Source organism: Haliotis cracherodii, unplaced genomic scaffold (genome assembly GCF_022045235.1).
Source record: "Haliotis cracherodii isolate W230 unplaced genomic scaffold, xgHalCrac1.p SCAF_5, whole genome shotgun sequence".
NCBI lineage: Eukaryota > Metazoa > Mollusca > Gastropoda > Lepetellida > Haliotidae > Haliotis > Haliotis cracherodii.
The window spans coordinates 7,344,734-7,362,400 of record NW_027266308.1 but is presented as its reverse complement, the minus strand read 5'-3'; the positions used below and the strand labels follow the sequence as shown (position 1 = coordinate 7,362,400).

At 39.8% G+C, this 17,667-nt stretch overlaps 1 protein-coding gene across 1 annotated transcript; it reads right to left on the bottom strand.

Moving 5' to 3' along the window:
* Positions 1-3,708: 3,708 nt before the first annotated feature.
* On the bottom strand, positions 3,709-17,450 carry LOC139444114 (H2.0-like homeobox protein). Its single transcript, XM_071225017.1, has 4 exons — positions 17,012-17,450; positions 14,157-14,351; positions 7,344-7,531; positions 3,709-4,198 (listed from the first exon to the last, which is right to left on the bottom strand). The coding sequence occupies exons 1-4, from the start codon at positions 17,448-17,450 to the stop codon at positions 3,938-3,940; spliced, it is 1,083 nt and encodes a 360-aa protein (XP_071081118.1). The 3' UTR covers positions 3,709-3,937.
* Positions 17,451-17,667: the final 217 nt, after the last annotated feature.

Here is a 17,667-nt window from a genome sequence, read left to right as displayed (position 1 = left end):
TAGTTCATAGACTATGTTTTGGTCTTTTGATCTAGCTGTGTCCATCTCCATAATTATGACCACCGCAACCCTGATTAAGAACGAAAAGTCTAAAGACCACACAGTAAACTACGGTTATAACGAACTCAAAGGGACCACTAATTTTAGTTCGTTATAACCGTAGTTCGTTATAGGCAGATAAATAGCTTATATACAACAAAAGGCCGGGACTTAAAAATAAGTTCGATATATCAGTCAGTTCGTTATAAGCGTGTTCGTTATAACCGTAGTTTGCTGTATTTTTGAATAAACAACCCATGGATGATTGTTTGGTTTACACGAGTATATTCCACGAAAGTGATATGTTTGTAATTAGTTATTGTACGTCTTGGTAAGTATCGCTGTACATACATCGTCTCCTGTTCCCCACGCTTGACATGGAGACACCATACACCACAGATACAGGCGAGATAATTACTGGTCATTTATCGAGAGTGACGGTTTGTTAGTAAGACGAGATACCCCCCTACACTTCCCATATTTGTATTGCGATAAAGTCAAGTACCCATAGTCGTCGAGTTGAGAAGCTGACACCGTGGTTTGCCCTCGTCTGACAACCCTCTCACCTCGTAAACATAATGTTATCGCCCATTTGTAACCATTTATTTGTTTACACAAGGGTCGGCCAATTGTTCCCTAGGGGGTGGTCGTTTTCCTCAGCTGCAGGTTCCTGATTCTCAGCCAGTCAACGATATTGATGACTGTTTAATAGCCTTGGAAGTGGCAGGGTGATTAGAGAAGGATACTTTGTTTAACAAATTTATTTGAACAGGTCATTCCATGGCGTTTGGTATATGTCAAGAGTTAATGTATTTAGTGCTATGTATCTCGGAGTGGATAATGTCGGTCGGAGTGGCGTATGTATGTGGATCGCGATACTGCGCAGCCGAGATTCATTTCGTTTACACGTTTGATAAAATTGACTATGAATAGAACACAAGTGTAACCAGAATCAAGTACTGCCAAGCTGTCTTTCCTTTAATATTGCACGAGCTATTTTACATGGTCCTTTGTAGAACAGTGCGCTGGGTAAACGTCATTGCCTCTACAGTACGCAAAGGGCGCAAGACATATGTCATTGCCTCTACAGTACGTGAAGGGCGCAGGACATCTGTCATTGCCTCTACAGTACGTGAAGGGCGCAGGACATCTGTCATTGCCTCTACAGTACGTCATGGGCGCGGGACATCTGTCATTGCCTCTACAGTACGTCAAGGGCGCAGGACATCTGTCACTGCCTCTACAGTACGTCATGGGCGCAGGACATCTGTCATTGCCTCTACAGTACGTCAAGGGCGCAGGACATCTGTCATTGCCTCTACTGTACGTCAAGGGCGCAGGACATCTGTCACTGCCTCTACAGTACGTCATGGGCGCAGGACATCTGTCATTGCCTCTACAGTACGTCAAGGGCGCAGGACATCTGTCATTGCCTCTACAGTACGGCAAGGGCGCAGGACATCTGTCACTGCCTCTACAGTACGTCAAGGGCGCAGGACATCTGTCATTGCCTCTACAGTACGTCAAGGGCGCAGGACATCTGTCATTGCCTCTACAGTACGTCAAGGGCGCAGGACATCTGTCATTGCCTCTACAGTACGTCAAGGGCGCAGGACATCTGTCATTGCCTCAACAGTACGTCATGGGCGCAGTACATCTGTCGACTGCCTCTACAGTACGTCAAGGGCGCAGGGAGTCTGTCATTGCCTCTACAGTACCTCAATGGCGCAGGACATCTGTCATTGCCTCTACAGTACGGCAAGGGCGCAGGACATCTGTCATTGCCTCGAGAGTGCGTCAATGGCGCACGGCATGTGTCATTGCCTCGACAGTACCTCAGTGATAAATGGTACGTCATAACCTCGATATAAGGGCGCAGGTTATGTACGTCACGTAAAACGCAGTCCAGGTCGGGACATTTTCTGGATCAGTTTGAAAGATTAACTGATGAAAGATTAATCTCGAAATTTATGCTTTGGTGTATTGAAATGGTTTAGACTTCACTTCTTCACTTGTTTAACAGGTAATCTGTTGATGTCCAGGAGAAGTCTCATGTTTCGCTGAGCGTCTTCTTGGTATCATTGAGCCCCATATATTAGTTATGAGTCCAGAAAGTGTTAATGTTTGTGCATTATCCTTAAGGCGAGGGCGATACACGAGAATTATTAACATAATTCGAGTTCTTCCCAAGCATTAACATCCTCTTCACTCACTCAGTAAACGCTTTATTCAATTAGATTGTTTGATTTGTTAAAACATTTTCTTTTGGTTTAGCTCGAGGTGAAAACTGTAAGAAGTTACCGTGCGTTAACAAACAGGCACCCAAAAGAACCATTGGAATAGATGTAATCGCACAATGGATCAGTCTTCGTCACAAAGACGCCGAAGACCCGGGCTCGATTCCCCATGTGGGTACAATGTGTGAAGCCCATTTCTGGTGTCCCTCGCCGTGATATTGCTCGAATAGTGCCAAAAACGGCGTAAAACAATACTCACTCATGACAAATGTCGCAGCTCATAGAAAGCCGGAAACCAGTCTGGACAATAGGAGTGCTGCGAGAGAAAAACACATGCGCTACGTACTACGAAATGAACGGTACATTGAGCAAATCTTGGGTTATTTAGTGTACACACAAATATATAACGGTACAACGTTCAGTGGCGCCTCAAAGGTGAGTGTGCCCTGTAAACGCCAGTGCAAGATAAAATTTGGTCTTGCGCAGTTGACATGAAAACGAAAGAAACTCAAGCTTCATGAACACTTATTTCATCTTACGAAAGTGTCAGAGAATTAATCTCTTTTTTAAGAGCCTCTTCGAAATGAAGGCACTTAGTACGACTCCATGTCAGGAAGTCGTATCTCTCTTAGTTACAGTATAATTGATTTGGGCATATCTTTGCCAACATGCTTGCCGTTTACCATTACGTGTATTCGAGAAGGATCGTAACTACCGCAGCCAAAACTTAGAACCGCACCCCGATGCCTTTGCATATGGGAATATATCAACATCACAAGATTGTGTAACTTGGTATCTTAATTGTGCCATCTCTCAGCAACCCATGCTTGTCGTAAGAGACGACTGACGGGATGGGGTGGTCATGTTTGCTGACTTGGTTGATCATCGTACCCCAATTGCGTGGATCGATGCTTATGATGTCAGTCACTGGATTGTCTGGTCCAGATTCGATTATTTACAGACCGCCGTCATATAGCTGGAATATTTCTGAGTGCGGCGTTAAACAACAAATTGTCCCGGCGTGCTCTAAATATGTATTTGGTGCTTGTGCAACAAGGCAATAAATAACAATGAATTCCATATTCAATAATTTATTTACAAGAACATATTTATGAACATCGACTGTATTTACAAATATATATACAACTGTCGATCTGAATGTGATTGCCTACGTGTATTTGTGCTTCAAAAACAGTCATCATGTAGACAATCACACCAGCATAAAAATCTATACCGGACTCCCATACCTTAAACTTTCACAAAAAGCTTTGACACCATAGAATTCAGATAAATACTAACAGCAACATATAGATGGTTTTAGAGGATAGATTTGTTGCAACTTATGTAACAGGATAATTGACAGAAAATATCGAAATAGAAAGTTACTATCGTCGAAAGTTTTCATATTGCGTAAATGACGTTTGTGTCTTCATGTATTGATACTCGTCCTCTATCGTGCTTTATGCACAGCCAAATATCACAGTTTGCATGTAACGCACGTGCAGCACGCAATCTGCCTGCAGAAGGTTACTGGGGTTATAAATATGCTCCACGTGATCAGAGGACGATCGCTCATTGGACAAGGTCTCAAACTGTGTTCTTCTCGACAATGCCACGAGTTGAGATGGCTGGATGTGTACACCCACTGTTGTGAGACCGTCTCAGTTGGCACTCTCTTCCTGGCTCACCATAGAACACGGTACATCTGTTTCCTCTACCCCACTGTCTATTGAAATCTCCTCCTCTTTGTCACACTCGTCACTTTCCTCTTCGGAGTCAGCCTCGATGTCAACCTTGTCTAGTGCCCTTTCCTCGCCTTCCTTACTTCCGGTCTCGCCATCTGGCGAACCCTCGTCGTCTTTTGCTTTCTGTTGCTGCGCGTGACGCCACTTCATCCGTCTGTTTTGGAACCACACTTTCACCTGAAGTTAAACAAATTAATTTTATTGGGCGTCTAGTTCTCCACGACCTCAGCGACAGTTTTGTTTATGTCTTACTTTCACATCACGAGGCCACCTAATTTCTCTCCTTTCTATTTGGGTGCGATTGAGTTGCCCAGCGGTTAAAGTGTTGGCTCGTTACGCCAAAGACACTGGTTCGAATCCCTATGAGTACAAAATTTGTTCTGTCAATTTCTTGCGTCGCCGTTATATCTTCCGTTATATGGCTCGACCGTTGAATATTAGTCTCGACTGATTCTACCCTCGCTATTGCTGGGTCAGCGTCAATTTACTTCCAAATACATACAGACCTTAGGACGTTTAGGATAATTGTAGTCCTTCATTATTTAATTCTCAAAACCCATCACGTGCAGAATATGTCAGCGGCTTGTTTCATTGGTTGCAGGCTTTTATCTTAAATAGGGACATGCGCATGCGTCACCGCCTCGCGGAAGGTGTGAGAATATCTGCAAGTTTGTAAACCGCACATGCGCTCCGCCGAGGTGGATGATCTCTGCATGGTCAAACATGGCGTTCGTGTTTATCGTTTCTCTAATTTTATTCGGTTAAATTATTTAATCTTTTTCAGTTACGATTTTTTTTTATAAAGTATCCATGGTCTCTATCAACGTCTGCCAGCCGATTTTAAGCAAACACTTTGAAGAGTGAGGTTTATTCTGACGTTTCAAGTTAAAATTGAGAATAAACTTTTGTGGGTGATGTCGGCATCGGCCTTTGATGTTTTGCCCCCCACGTAGAAGGGGAAGCATTTGGTAGACACGTGAGAGTGGAACTGTAGATTTTGCAGGAAATGCGTTTGCTTTTTGCATGTACAGTTTTGCCTCTTGTGATAAATGTCTATTGAGTGCAGTAAATAAGAGTTAGGTGAGAAATGAGTGGCTATCTGTGTATGGGAGGCGGCCGGCAATCGCTTCCTTGCAGGAGATAGACGATTAGTGTTCGGAGCATCAACATGAAGCGCACTGTTACTAAGCCTAAACGGCCACAGATGGAACCGCTTCCAGAAAGCCATTATCGGCAAACGGGAGTGCGGTGTTTAAGCATTGGTATTAAATTATACTATACGGTATCAGATCACTTGTTTAAATGTCTGTTAAGATTTAATTTATTTTACTTTAACAAATTGATATGTTAATTTTTCAAAATTATAATTTTGGTAATATAAGCATCCTAAACTTTTATTTTGACGATATACGGTGGTCGAACACGACTGACACGTTCATTGCATATACATGTAACTGATACAAATTTTGTACATGGCAACGGTTTAAGTAATCAAGAAACAAGAAAAATAATTGATATTTTTTTCTCATGTCATTTTTTTAAAAAGGTAAACCAGCATTGGCTTTATTTGGCTCGTACATTTTTGTCTTATCTTAACTGGATTGTTAGTTAATCGGGAGAATGACGTGTTTACATGTAGTATCTAAAACTATTTGTGATTTTTTTTACCCTCGTTTTATTAGGGAATCGCAAACAATTTCCCACACCGGGTGCGTGAATCAATAGGTTTGGGTAATAAAACACATAGGAAAGTCTTGCTTCTAGATGTTTTGTATACACTCGGTAGTTTTAACGAGGCTGTTAAAATGGTAAAGCTGACATGTCTTACGTATTGCGATGTTGACGCCCAAATTGAAATACACATCACACCGTAATCGGTTTATTATCTTTTCTGCCTACATATTTGAATCCAATCTTGACAAAGATAGTTTCCCTTATCGGCCAACTATAAATTTTATTTTATTTTCGGTTCTGCCTGTACAAGATTTGAATTGCAAAATGGAGGTATTACGTATAAAGTGATTAAACATTCCTGGCAAGTGTCGTTATTTATGAGCATCTCATGACAATCTCCGCTAGGTGTCGCTCTTCGTGTAAATAAGTAGTCCACTACCTCGAAGCCCGACTTACACGTACGTGCGGCCTACGAGTGCGTAACCCCCGACTGCCACGGCGACGGAAAGATACGATAACGCAGAATGTCAGCAGGTCGGTGTGCTGATCACTTCAATTAAAGTGCCAACTCCAACGACGTGAGCTGCTTATATTAATATACGACATCCCCTCTTGTAGAAATCACATTCAATTAATGAGGGTGTTCTTGTACGCTTGCAGCTAGACCCTTCACATAAAATACTGTGGAAAATGTTGCAGTCGAGATCCTGGTGTGCCCCATTTAATCAAAATGTTATTTTTTATTGCCGCTTCTGCCCCCTCCCTCCCGCAATGAGCTGTCAGCGCGTGCCCTCCTCTGCCTCCCGCGTCCATTTCACTCGCTCTACCACTACCCAGACACCAATATTCCTCGGCAGTCGTGGGGGGTTCTGCGTCCGAGAGTCGTGGCATGTAATTAAACTTTATCAAATTGGAATTGGTTTAATGACTTATGTTTTTTGCATGTCTGTTAAATGTCTGTTGAAACACAAGCGGTTTGGGTCCTACGTTAGCCATTACCAATAACGGTATCCTGTTAAAGTTTATATCCAGTTAATTGAACATCCCCACTATCCTATTGAGAATCTGAGTAGCGTAATGAAAGTCATTATGTTGTTAGTTAAAGAACGATACTTTGATAGGGACCAGCAATTACCAGACCTGTCAAAATCTGCTAGAAACTGTTATCGTGAGAAGAACGCGTCACGGTTTAAATGGATTGCAAGTCATTTCGCCAACTAACACCCTCTGCGGTATATGTGTGTATTTGGTACATGCTTGAATATCGAGCTTCACCATCCGACCCAATAAGTCATCTCGTGAATTGTCTTCGGGTGGGGGTGGCCCAGTCGTCTAAGGCGCCGCGATTCGCTGTGCAGAGTTGCGTCCCTTGGGCACGCCAGAAACCTGTGGTTGTGGGTTCGAATCTCGGTTTGCCCCGATTATGTTTCTAGGTTTGTAAGCACTATACCCGTGCTCGTGGGCTTCACCGAAAAGGTAAACTTTTGAGACCTGTATCACTTCGGGCTTTCCTCCCACATTAAGCTTGCACGCCGTGATATAACTGGAATACTGTTAAAAGCGACGTTAAACCAAACTCACTCACTCACTCACTCATGTATTGTCTTCAGTGATGTTTTTGTCACTTTCTTTTTCTAGCTTCATTTACCTGAGCATCCGTTAACCCCAACATGGCGGCCAACTGTCGTCTGTCAGGCTTCGTGACATACTTCTGCACCTCAAACCGCTTCTCCAAGCCCTTCCTCTGGAGGTTGGAGAAGACAGCACGTGACCAAGATCTCTTCCTCTTGGGTTGCCCGGATGTCCCATTGTCTGCACTGAGGATTGAATACGGCCCTGTTCGAGAAATGTCGGAAAGAAATAAGTTATCCCATCCAAAACAACTATGAATTATTCAAGTCACTTTATCTTGTAAACATATCAGCTACTGACTGACTGAGTATGGTTTTACGCCGCTTTTAGCAATATTCCAGAAATCTCACGGCGGGGGACACCAGAAATGGGCTTCACACATTGTACCCATGTCGGGAATCGAACCCGGGTCTTCGGCGTGACGAGCGAACGCTTTAACCACTAGGCTACCCGACCGCCCTATCAGCTACTGAAGCCAAGTGTAGCTGTGTGTTTAAATGTCATAACACAGATATACCTAGAGTGATGTTGGTGCGTTTCTATCAATGTAACATTGGCGGCATTCAACTTTATCGTTTGGTAAACAACGACCTCTAAAAGTAACGTCATTTCCTCCGGAGAAAACCAAACGATTGGTGATACGATGCTTAAGAGTCGACCATTTAAAAATATTCAATATGTTCCTTTGTAAATCTAATGGTACTAGGGGCGGTCGGGTAGCCCAGTGGTTAAAGCGTTAGCTCGTCACGCCGAAGACCCGCGCTTGAATCCCCACATGGGTACAATGTGTGAAGCCAATTTCTGGTGTCCCCCGCCTTGATATTTCTGGAATATTGCTAAAAGCGGTGTAAAATCAACTCTCTCACTCACTCTAATGGTACTATAAAATGTCGTCACGATATGTCTGTAATGTCGCCGATGTGACCTTTAACATAAACTCACTCACTCACTAATAAATCGACTACAATTTCAGAACCGCTGGAATATTGCCGAGGGAGGCGTTAAACAACAAACAAACAATTCAGAAAACACAGGGTCCAACCACTTCAAATATTTTCGACATTAACTATGTCCTTGATATAATTTCAGGCCCGTGAAAAACAGTCGCCCTACGAGGACCAGTGTTTGTGACGAGAACAGAAGATACATCTTGTCAAATTGATTTTAAAGTCATTACGACATCATGTGTCAACGGTTTACGGTAAAATAAACAAAAGTTGATCGAGCGCCTTTCTACCCTCTTGTGCCTTACTCGCTCGTGTATATTGTTTTCCCTGTATCTGTATACATGTCATAGCTACCAGCGATTAATCTATTTCACCGCAGGCATCAACTGACGTGCGCTTCACCATAGTGTCTCCGGACCAGCTACGGCCATTCGCAAACATGCGCAGTTTATTTAGTTTAATTACGCCACCTATCGAATGGTAATTAAGACAGGCCCCCCTGCGAAGGAGGCGGAGTGATACATCTGCCACACGGTGTGAAGCGGTAACGGACATCTTTAACAGGTTAGTTCATGGGTGTAGTGTGTCGTAATCGCGATATTTGAGTAGTTGTAAATACATAAAGATTGATGAATAAATTGTATCAAAAATATTTTGTCTTTGTAATTATTTGTCACGAATAATAAATGGAGTTATTCGTAAAAGATGTCACGGTGAACCAAACGACCGATAATTCTTAAAGGTAGAACGAGGTTTTCGAGGCGGGGTTTTTCCAAAAGATTATCTGAACGAAAAGAACTGACTTTTAAAATTGAGTAAAACAACACGAAAAGTGTCATATGTACTGATTTGAAAAAATACCGCACCCGCACATAAACGCACCCCTACCCTCAAGTAGGAGCGGTGCCAATTAACACGTTGGAAACAAAATACTATCCTGTTCACATGGACCTACCATACATGATTCATGTGTATTGTAGGTAGCGTATGTAAAATGGTAACTGTCGGTCATGTGACACGGATTCGAACTCTTTCCCAGTCTGGATGAAACGAGCAACGCGCAAAGCCACGACACGCTGCTTCTTAGTCAATCAGCCTTTAATTCGTGTCAGATTGACGCTACTGACACTGATCCGAACCAGAAAATGTCACACAGTTTGAATAAACATGGTCAGAATAAACATAGGAAGTGATGCAGGTCTCAGACGTGTACAGGTTTTGTGAAACGCACGAGCACGGGTATGGCGCTAGCAAACCTAGATTTATAATCAAACCCGCAATCCTGGGTTTCTGTACCGCACGAATTGCGGCGCCTTATGGGACCGGGCCACCCGTGCACCCGACTTAGTGGATTGGGTGGTGACTTTGTTGATAGCGTGTCAGTATACCCCGACGACGTGGGATGTTGCTCATGATATCAATCACTTGTCTGGACTCAATTATTTACTTGCGGAAATTGCGAATGCGGCGTTAAATAACATTCACTCGTTCCTGTAGGATACTGTTGGGATCAGGTCCCAAAACCTACCACGAGGGGTGGGTGGTTACCACGTTTCACCTGGCTAAATTTGAGTCATCGTTCACCGATAGAGGTTATCCATGCTCATGCTGTCAACCCCTGGTTGTCTAGTCAAGACTTAATTTACAGGGCGGCGTGATACAGCGGTAACATTGTTGACGGTGCCTTAAAACAACGTTCACCCCCTCGCTTGTTTTTTGGGTGAAGTCATTTAGACACAGACACAAAACAAAGTCAGACGTCAGCAGTACTTAATCACAACATGAAACCATAGGTGAGTTTGTGAGCTGTAATATTGTCAACGTGGTTGATATCAACAAGTAGTCGTGGTTGACATTCTTTAAGCGATTACAGAATATGAACGCGCTTCCTGACATTCTTGAACCCAATACAGAATAACCACGCACTACCTGACGTTATTGAAGCCAAAACAGAATAACACACTACCTGACGTTATTTAAGCCAAAACAGAATAACGCACTACCTGACATTATTGAAGCCAGTACAGAACAACAACGCACTACCTGGCATTCTTGAATCCAATACAGAATAACAACACACTACCTGGCATTCTTGAAGCCAATACAGAATAACAACGCACAACCTGACATTCTTGAAGTCAATACAGAATGACGCTCTACCCTGACATTATTGAAGCCAGTACAGAATAACAACGGGCTTTACGAAAAGACTGTCAACATCGTGAATTACATCTTCCTTTAATTGTTTTTGATGAGGAGGAACATTATCACAATAAAAAAAATGTCATAAAAAGTCAAATACTTATTTTTCTGCCAACTTGTAAATCATCAAGATATTACACACACCCGTAACTTTCGTTGTTTATTAACGCTGCACTATTCTAGCTACACATGACAGCATCCTGTAAATACCCGAGCTGGACAATCCAATGGGTGATGTAATGAGCACCATTCCAAGCCGTCGGGGTTTTACGTTAGTTTGTTTGTTTTTTAACTCCGCACTCTGTGCAATATTCAAGCTATATGAATGCGGGTTGTAAATAATCAAGTCTGGACCAGACAATCCAGTGACTGACATCATGAGCATCGATGTAACAATTGGTGACAATACGATGACACGCATCTTCCAAATAAGCGAGCCTGACCACCCGATCCCGTTAGTCATCTCTTTGGACAAACATGGATCCTAACCCGGATCTTCACGGATGTCGGGGTATAGGGTTGCAGTCAAACAAGTCAACGACCCTGACCATCGAACAAGTCGCCTCTCACGACAAGCATAAGTTCCAGGAGATCTACCACGGAATATACCCGGCGTCACCAACCTGCATTCAAGTATTCAATGTACATGGTTCTTAGCAATTTGTAACCGAATTTGTGGTCAGTATTTATTCACTTGTTATTGTAAATAGATTCTGTGTCAGTGCAATTTGCTAAAATAAATATATTGTATATAAAGTTCATATGAATGCTTGATCTGTTTAGGGGCGGCCGGGTAGTCTAGTGGTTAAAGCGTTCGCCCGTCACGCCGAAGACCGATTCAATTCCCGACATGGGTACAATGTGTCAAGCCATGATATTGCTGGAATATTGCTAAAAGCAGCGTTTAAGGTTTATGACTTAGACTTGTATAGATCTGATTGAGGAAAGTTAAACAAGTTTCTCCGGACATATTTTCACCTATTCATCTCAAGTGGTTGATATTTATTTGTTGGATTAAATTATACCGAAAGTTTATGAAAAGAAACATATATCAGAGACCATAAAATAGAGTTCTATTTTTATGGTCTGCGTATATTAACCATTCAGAGATTAACTGATCTTTTTACGAAATTGTTTCGAATTGGTAAAACTTGTAAGTTCTATTAAATTATACCGAAAGTTTATGAAAAGAAACATATATTAACCATTCAGAGATTAACTAATGTTTATAATTAAATTGTTTTGAATTGTTAATTGTAAGTTCGATTAAATCATACCAAAAGTTTATATTTATGAAAAATATACCACAGACAATAAAATAGATTTCTATTTTATGGTTTCTGTGTATAAATCGGATGCGTATATTGAATTGGTAATTGTAAGTTCGACTAAATTATACCGAAAGTATATATTTATGAAACATATCAGAGACAATGAAATAAATTTCTATTTTATGGTCTCTGCGTATATTAACCATTCAGAGATTAACTGATCTTTGTAATGAAATTGTATTTGGTAATTGGAAGCAACAATGTAGGCACATGCTCTATCCATGCTACCGTATGTTCAGATAATAACAGTAAATATGACTTTGTGAAATGAAAATGAAAACGGGGGATATTCGCACAAAAGGAGATACCAGTACTACCTCGAGTCCTGACGGCTGAAGAAATACACAGCTTTTATTGGTTTAAATACAAAAAATACTGTTTCTATTTTCGATATTATTTCGTCGTTAAAATGAGTATCGTGTTTTTTTCTGTTTTATTTCAAATAAAACTTCACGACTGATTCATTAATGATATACTGGAAGTATAAAACAGTCTTGCTTTTCAGTTAAATTTGAATGCGCGGAGCCACGAATATAACTAGCGAGTGACGCTATCACTTTAATGTATTCCCACCTGTGCAAAAGATCTAACGGTAAATCGGGACTTGCTCAAATGGTAAAAATAATAAAATGATAATAAAATTATGTTTTTATTAAATTACATGGCATTAGATTTAGCGAAATGTAATGGATGGCATTTCTGAAGGTATCCAACATAAACTGGAAATCAGATTACGAAAACTGAATCTCTAAGAGACATTTGTTCGTTTTTGTTTTGAAGGATACAAGCTGTACCGGTATTCAAGATTGATTTACATATCAAATGTTTAAACTATCCGAAGATTAAACAGAACACTTTTCAAACCTAATTGATAAGCTGAACACGATAATCATTAATGGTACGAACATTTTCAATGCATGTAGACGGGAAATTGTTAACAAGATCACGTTTCGGCTGGACACAAAACTGATAGCTCAGGCGAGCTAAAAATTGGTTTTCAGTGACTGTCTACGGTTCAATGCCACCCAAAGAACATATCAAACACATTCAAACCTTTTCCAAACACCACAAAAATACAGTTGAATCAGAACATGCAAAAATGCAAAAATAACGAGCATAATATATCTATTGTAAATATTCTTTAATATTTTACAGTAAGGCTTCGTAACGATAAAAGGTACAAAAAAAACATTCGCTAAACGTCCGACTACCATGGGATTCTGAACTTTCCACCTGAAGTTATTTGAGGGTGTTGACATTATATATTGTCTATCGTTGCAGAAACTACCTCCACTCAGTGTTGCACAGAACCATCTTCCCGAGGCAAGTGAGTTAACTGACTTTAAAAGTTCCCGAGGCAAGTGAGTTAACTGACTTTAAAAGTTCCCGAGGCAAGTGAGTTAACTGACTTTAAAAGTTCCCGAGGCAAGTGAGTTAACTGACTTTAAACGTTCCCGTGGCAAGTGAGTTAACTGACTTTAAAAGTTCCCGAGGCAAGTGAGTTAACTGACTATAAAAGTCCATTTTCCACTGTGGAAACTGGACTTTAAAAGTCAGTTAACTCACTTGCCTCGGGAAGATGCACAGCACCCAATGCTAACCAATAGGTAGACATGTACCCTCTATACTTTAGCATGTGATGATGGTAGATGTATGTGATGAAGATGTCTGGTTCAGTTGCATTTGATGAACTTCAATTTTATATAATATCAATGAAGATATGTAGCTGAGAGTATTAATACAGAAACATTATAAAGAACTATATTTACATGTTATTGAAATCAATCGACAATAGCAGATGTAATCATAGATTTGATATTTGATCTACGATGGTGCAAATTATATGGTAAATAATTGTAAAATTTGAATTCAATTATTGAATCCCATTTGAAAATTTACACTTTCAGTTATTCTCATTTCATGTAAACCGTTAATTTATATGTGTTTCATTTAATTAAATAATGAGTACTTTTCTCATTTAATATGTATTTACGAGTACTATGAAAAATGATTTGCGAACTGACTGATAATGCTAAATAGATCATTATTTGTATGCATTCAAATGGATAATATTATAAAATATGATGCTTAAATTTCTCAATATTTTTGTTTACATGTCGATAACAATACCAACTAAGAATATAATATGTTGGCTTGTGCATCTTATTTGTAATAATAGATTTTTTGATAATTATATGGCTAGTAATGGCTTGGACGCAGAGAAACATTGTATATTTGAAGGCGCAGCATTAAAATTCTCATATAAACAAAACAATTTGAGAACAATATCCGAGAAAAGATATGAATCATTAACTAAACGAACAAAGGATTAAATAAAATTTGACTTACATGAAAATAGCTCACCTGGCAGCGCGTCTGAGCCGGCGGACATGGGGTATTGAGGGGGTTGCAGGGCGTGTACGGCAGACAGGGAGGATGGGTACATCATCTGTGGGTAGTGCCCGGGGCTGCAGGTAACGCTGTTACATGGACACAGGTGGGGTCGGGCAGGGCTCGTCGGGGGTGAGCGTTTCGGTGATGATGCTGAAACAAAAAACATATGAAAATGATAAATAAACTGAGGGGCAAAAGAAAGTATACCGAGTTTACATTTTACGTAATTACAAATTGAAAGAACTGATATATTTTATGTCCTGATCATCACTCATTACTGCAACAGTTTGTAAAAGATAATATGTGGCTGGTTAATTTTGTGTGAAAATAAATTGGTTCAATGAAAACTGGAGTCAGAAATGAATTTGCAACCACATGACCTCAACCATGTTTGAAAGGAAAATTTGTGCCGAAAAAAACAAATTCATTGATTTTCAGATAGATAGATAAGATAGGTAAGATACCCATCAACAGTTTTGTATTGCGCGATTTTTTTGATTTTTTAGTTTTTAGTTTTTTTACATCAAATTATGGTTTAAAAAGTAAAACCATGTAGACGTATTCTTTGAAGGATGTCTATGCGCAAGCTAAGTTAGTCTTTTTCATATAATATTACTTACTTAAGGTATTTTCAATTAAAAATCAAATATGATAGTATTAACTGAGAGGTATAGTTTATCTAGAAAAGAATACCATAATAACATGATGCACATGAACTAAAACATTCAATGATATTATGTATATTGATTCTAATAATTAATATACCAGAATTATGTCAATGCAAACATAATATAATAATTCTAATATAATAAATGGCAAGTTCTGTTATAGTAAACTATAAAGAAATATTTGCGCTTACAATGAATAGGCATATAATTTGATATATATCTGTTAGCTGTCAAAATACAAGTCTGTAATTTTAAATCAAAACAATAAATAGTAAGTGCATATACTTCTTGAATATAATGTCAGGAAGCAAGTAACATGAAAAATGAGAAACATGAGAAATGTTTTTGTTCTATTTATTCTTCATGATATCGCATAATTACCGCATTCAGAAGGTGATCTCGCCTTCTGTGACATCAGTTTCTGTGAAGGATATTGAATAGTCCACGCTACCTACGTACCAGGATCGCTTATTAAGCAACATGTATGTTTTTGGAACCATCTCCGATAATTGAAATCTGTATCCCACAAACAACAATTAAGAATAATTGGTGATATTTAAAAGATAGATATATTAATTATTTTATTATAATAATTAATTCGAGGCGATAGAGATACATTTGTATCATCTCAGTGTCTGATTTTTTACCAGTATCTAAATTGTTTGGTTCATTTTTCTCCTTGATAATGGATGTGTGTTTATTTTGGAAAATGGAATGTATATTTTAAGAAATATATTTTAATGACGATAAATGACAACGTATTATCATATAAAAAACTTGTAACAATTATTATTACCCATCTGAAACATGTTGAGAATGCTGATTGTCTGAGTGGGTGACACACGCGTCCATTGTGACGTAGATGATGACATTCAAATGTCAATGCACAAGGGATAAAATATTTGCATACAGAAACAATATATGGTTCTATTACACGTAATAAACAAACTCCTTTATATAAGGTGCAGAACTTACAGTAAATATAGCAGAACATTTCCAAAAATAGACATATATGTACATTTATGTATTAACAGTCACGACAGTCCTATTTAACCACATATTGCACTGTTATCAAATAGATAATATTCTACATAGTATGTGTCCAAAATGTCAGTTTAAACTTAATAATTTTGACAAATCCTTTTAATTTTATGGCAAGTCTATATCCTATTTCGTTTCAGGTGAATATTCTAATTTGAACGTATGCTAATTTACGTGTCAGATGTCAGAACAATTGGATATGTCACAATTACCCTGGCAATGTGTTTCAGATAGCTACCAGCACGAACTCCCGGCCACCCTACTCGTTGTCTAATGCTGTCAGCCTGGGGGGGGGGGGGGGGGGGGGGGGGGGGGGCTCCCTATTTCCCCCTCCATGTACCTGATACCCCTTTCCTGGACTTGTTTGTATCGCGGAAGAGGATGTTGACCGCTCAGGTGTTTGGCGGAGGGATTTGTTTATGATCATTTAAAGTGGTGTTGACATATGACTTAAATACAGTGGACGAATTCCTCGTGGGGTGTTAGCGCTGACGTTCAGCAGAAACCACAGTGGACGGTTGTTCCTAGCAATTAGTATCCCTGAGAATGACATTTATATTATACAGCTTTCTGGGATACACCGCCTAATCAAAGAGTCAAATGAAAATAAAGCTTTAATATTTAAAACATATTGTACATAATATGAACCTTCTATTAAAATCTTTATTTCATGAGAGTGATAAGAGTGAAAATGTCACTATGACTTCAATGATTTGTTTATTAATTGTAGTGAAAACTTTGAATTTAATTTTATTTACGATAATATTTCAAATGATTATAGGCAAATATAAGGCCGCACCACAAATAATGGCGTCTTTTATTTCAAAGAAACTTGGAAAATTAGCGTGTGAAAATCTAAAATTATACACCATCATGTGTAACCCATTTGCTCTTTATCACGTCATCCTTTTCGCAGAGCTTCGCTTAATACTGATTTAATCTCATATTTAAAAGTTTAAAAATCTTTCTCTCTACATAAATTTTACTATGTCTTCATTTCTACTTCAAAGCACAATTTACTGATGAGCTTATCATGTGCCAGTTGTATTGTCGTCGACTACAAATGCAAAACACAATAAATTCACGTTGACCTGAACTCACCTTTTTCACCTTTGTCCTTTCCGAAATCATCAGATAAAATTCGGGTAATTCCAAATTTGAGCTGATTAGATGTTGAACTGTCACTTTGCCCTCTCCCCTGCTCGCTTGACCCCCGGGACGTGAATGCCGACATCCCCGAGGCACACAAAGCCTGGAGGGGTGCGAGCCCCGATGAACTTGTGGGTGGGGGCGATGCTGTTCGAGGTGACATCCCGTATGTGAACACAGGGGTGGAATAATGGTGGGTGATAGTTCCCGAGTTTGGATGTAATATTTCTGAAATATTAAAAGAATGTCCTTTTTTGATGAGTCCGGTGACGCTGTCGCCAGTGAGGTGTGGCCAGAAGGCGGCACCCCCGGGCACACAGCTGATGCAGTTGCTGAGGTACATCCTCTTTCTAGTCCTCCAACTTCTGTTTTCTTTCGTAGCCCGGGGCATTTACATTTACCCTAAACGCCGAGATGAAACTATTTAAGTTTTCGACATTTCATATAAACACTTGTAGTGGTGCAATGATGGGAGCCCATTGGTCGCAACCATTTTGGCACCAAGGGGGGTCGGGTCGGTAAGTGACGTCACGAACCCTCTCCACATGCCGCCGACTTATTTTATACAATATTATTCTTCTTATTTTGATCATTAATACAACATAAAT

Excerpts from the sequence above, each read along its gene's own strand:
- LOC139444114 (XM_071225017.1), bottom strand. The coding sequence starts at position 17,450 with ATGCCCCGGGCTACGAAAGAAAACAGAAGTTGGAGGACTAGAAAGAGG. Across the intron at positions 14,352-17,011 it reads AAAGGACAAAGGTGAAAAAG|CATCATCACCGAAACGCTCA; the intron begins GTGAGTTCAGGT and ends TTTTTGTTTCAG. Across the intron at positions 7,532-14,156 it reads GCCAGGTGAGCTATTTTCAT|GGCCGTATTCAATCCTCAGT; the intron begins GTAAGTCAAATT and ends TTTCTCGAACAG.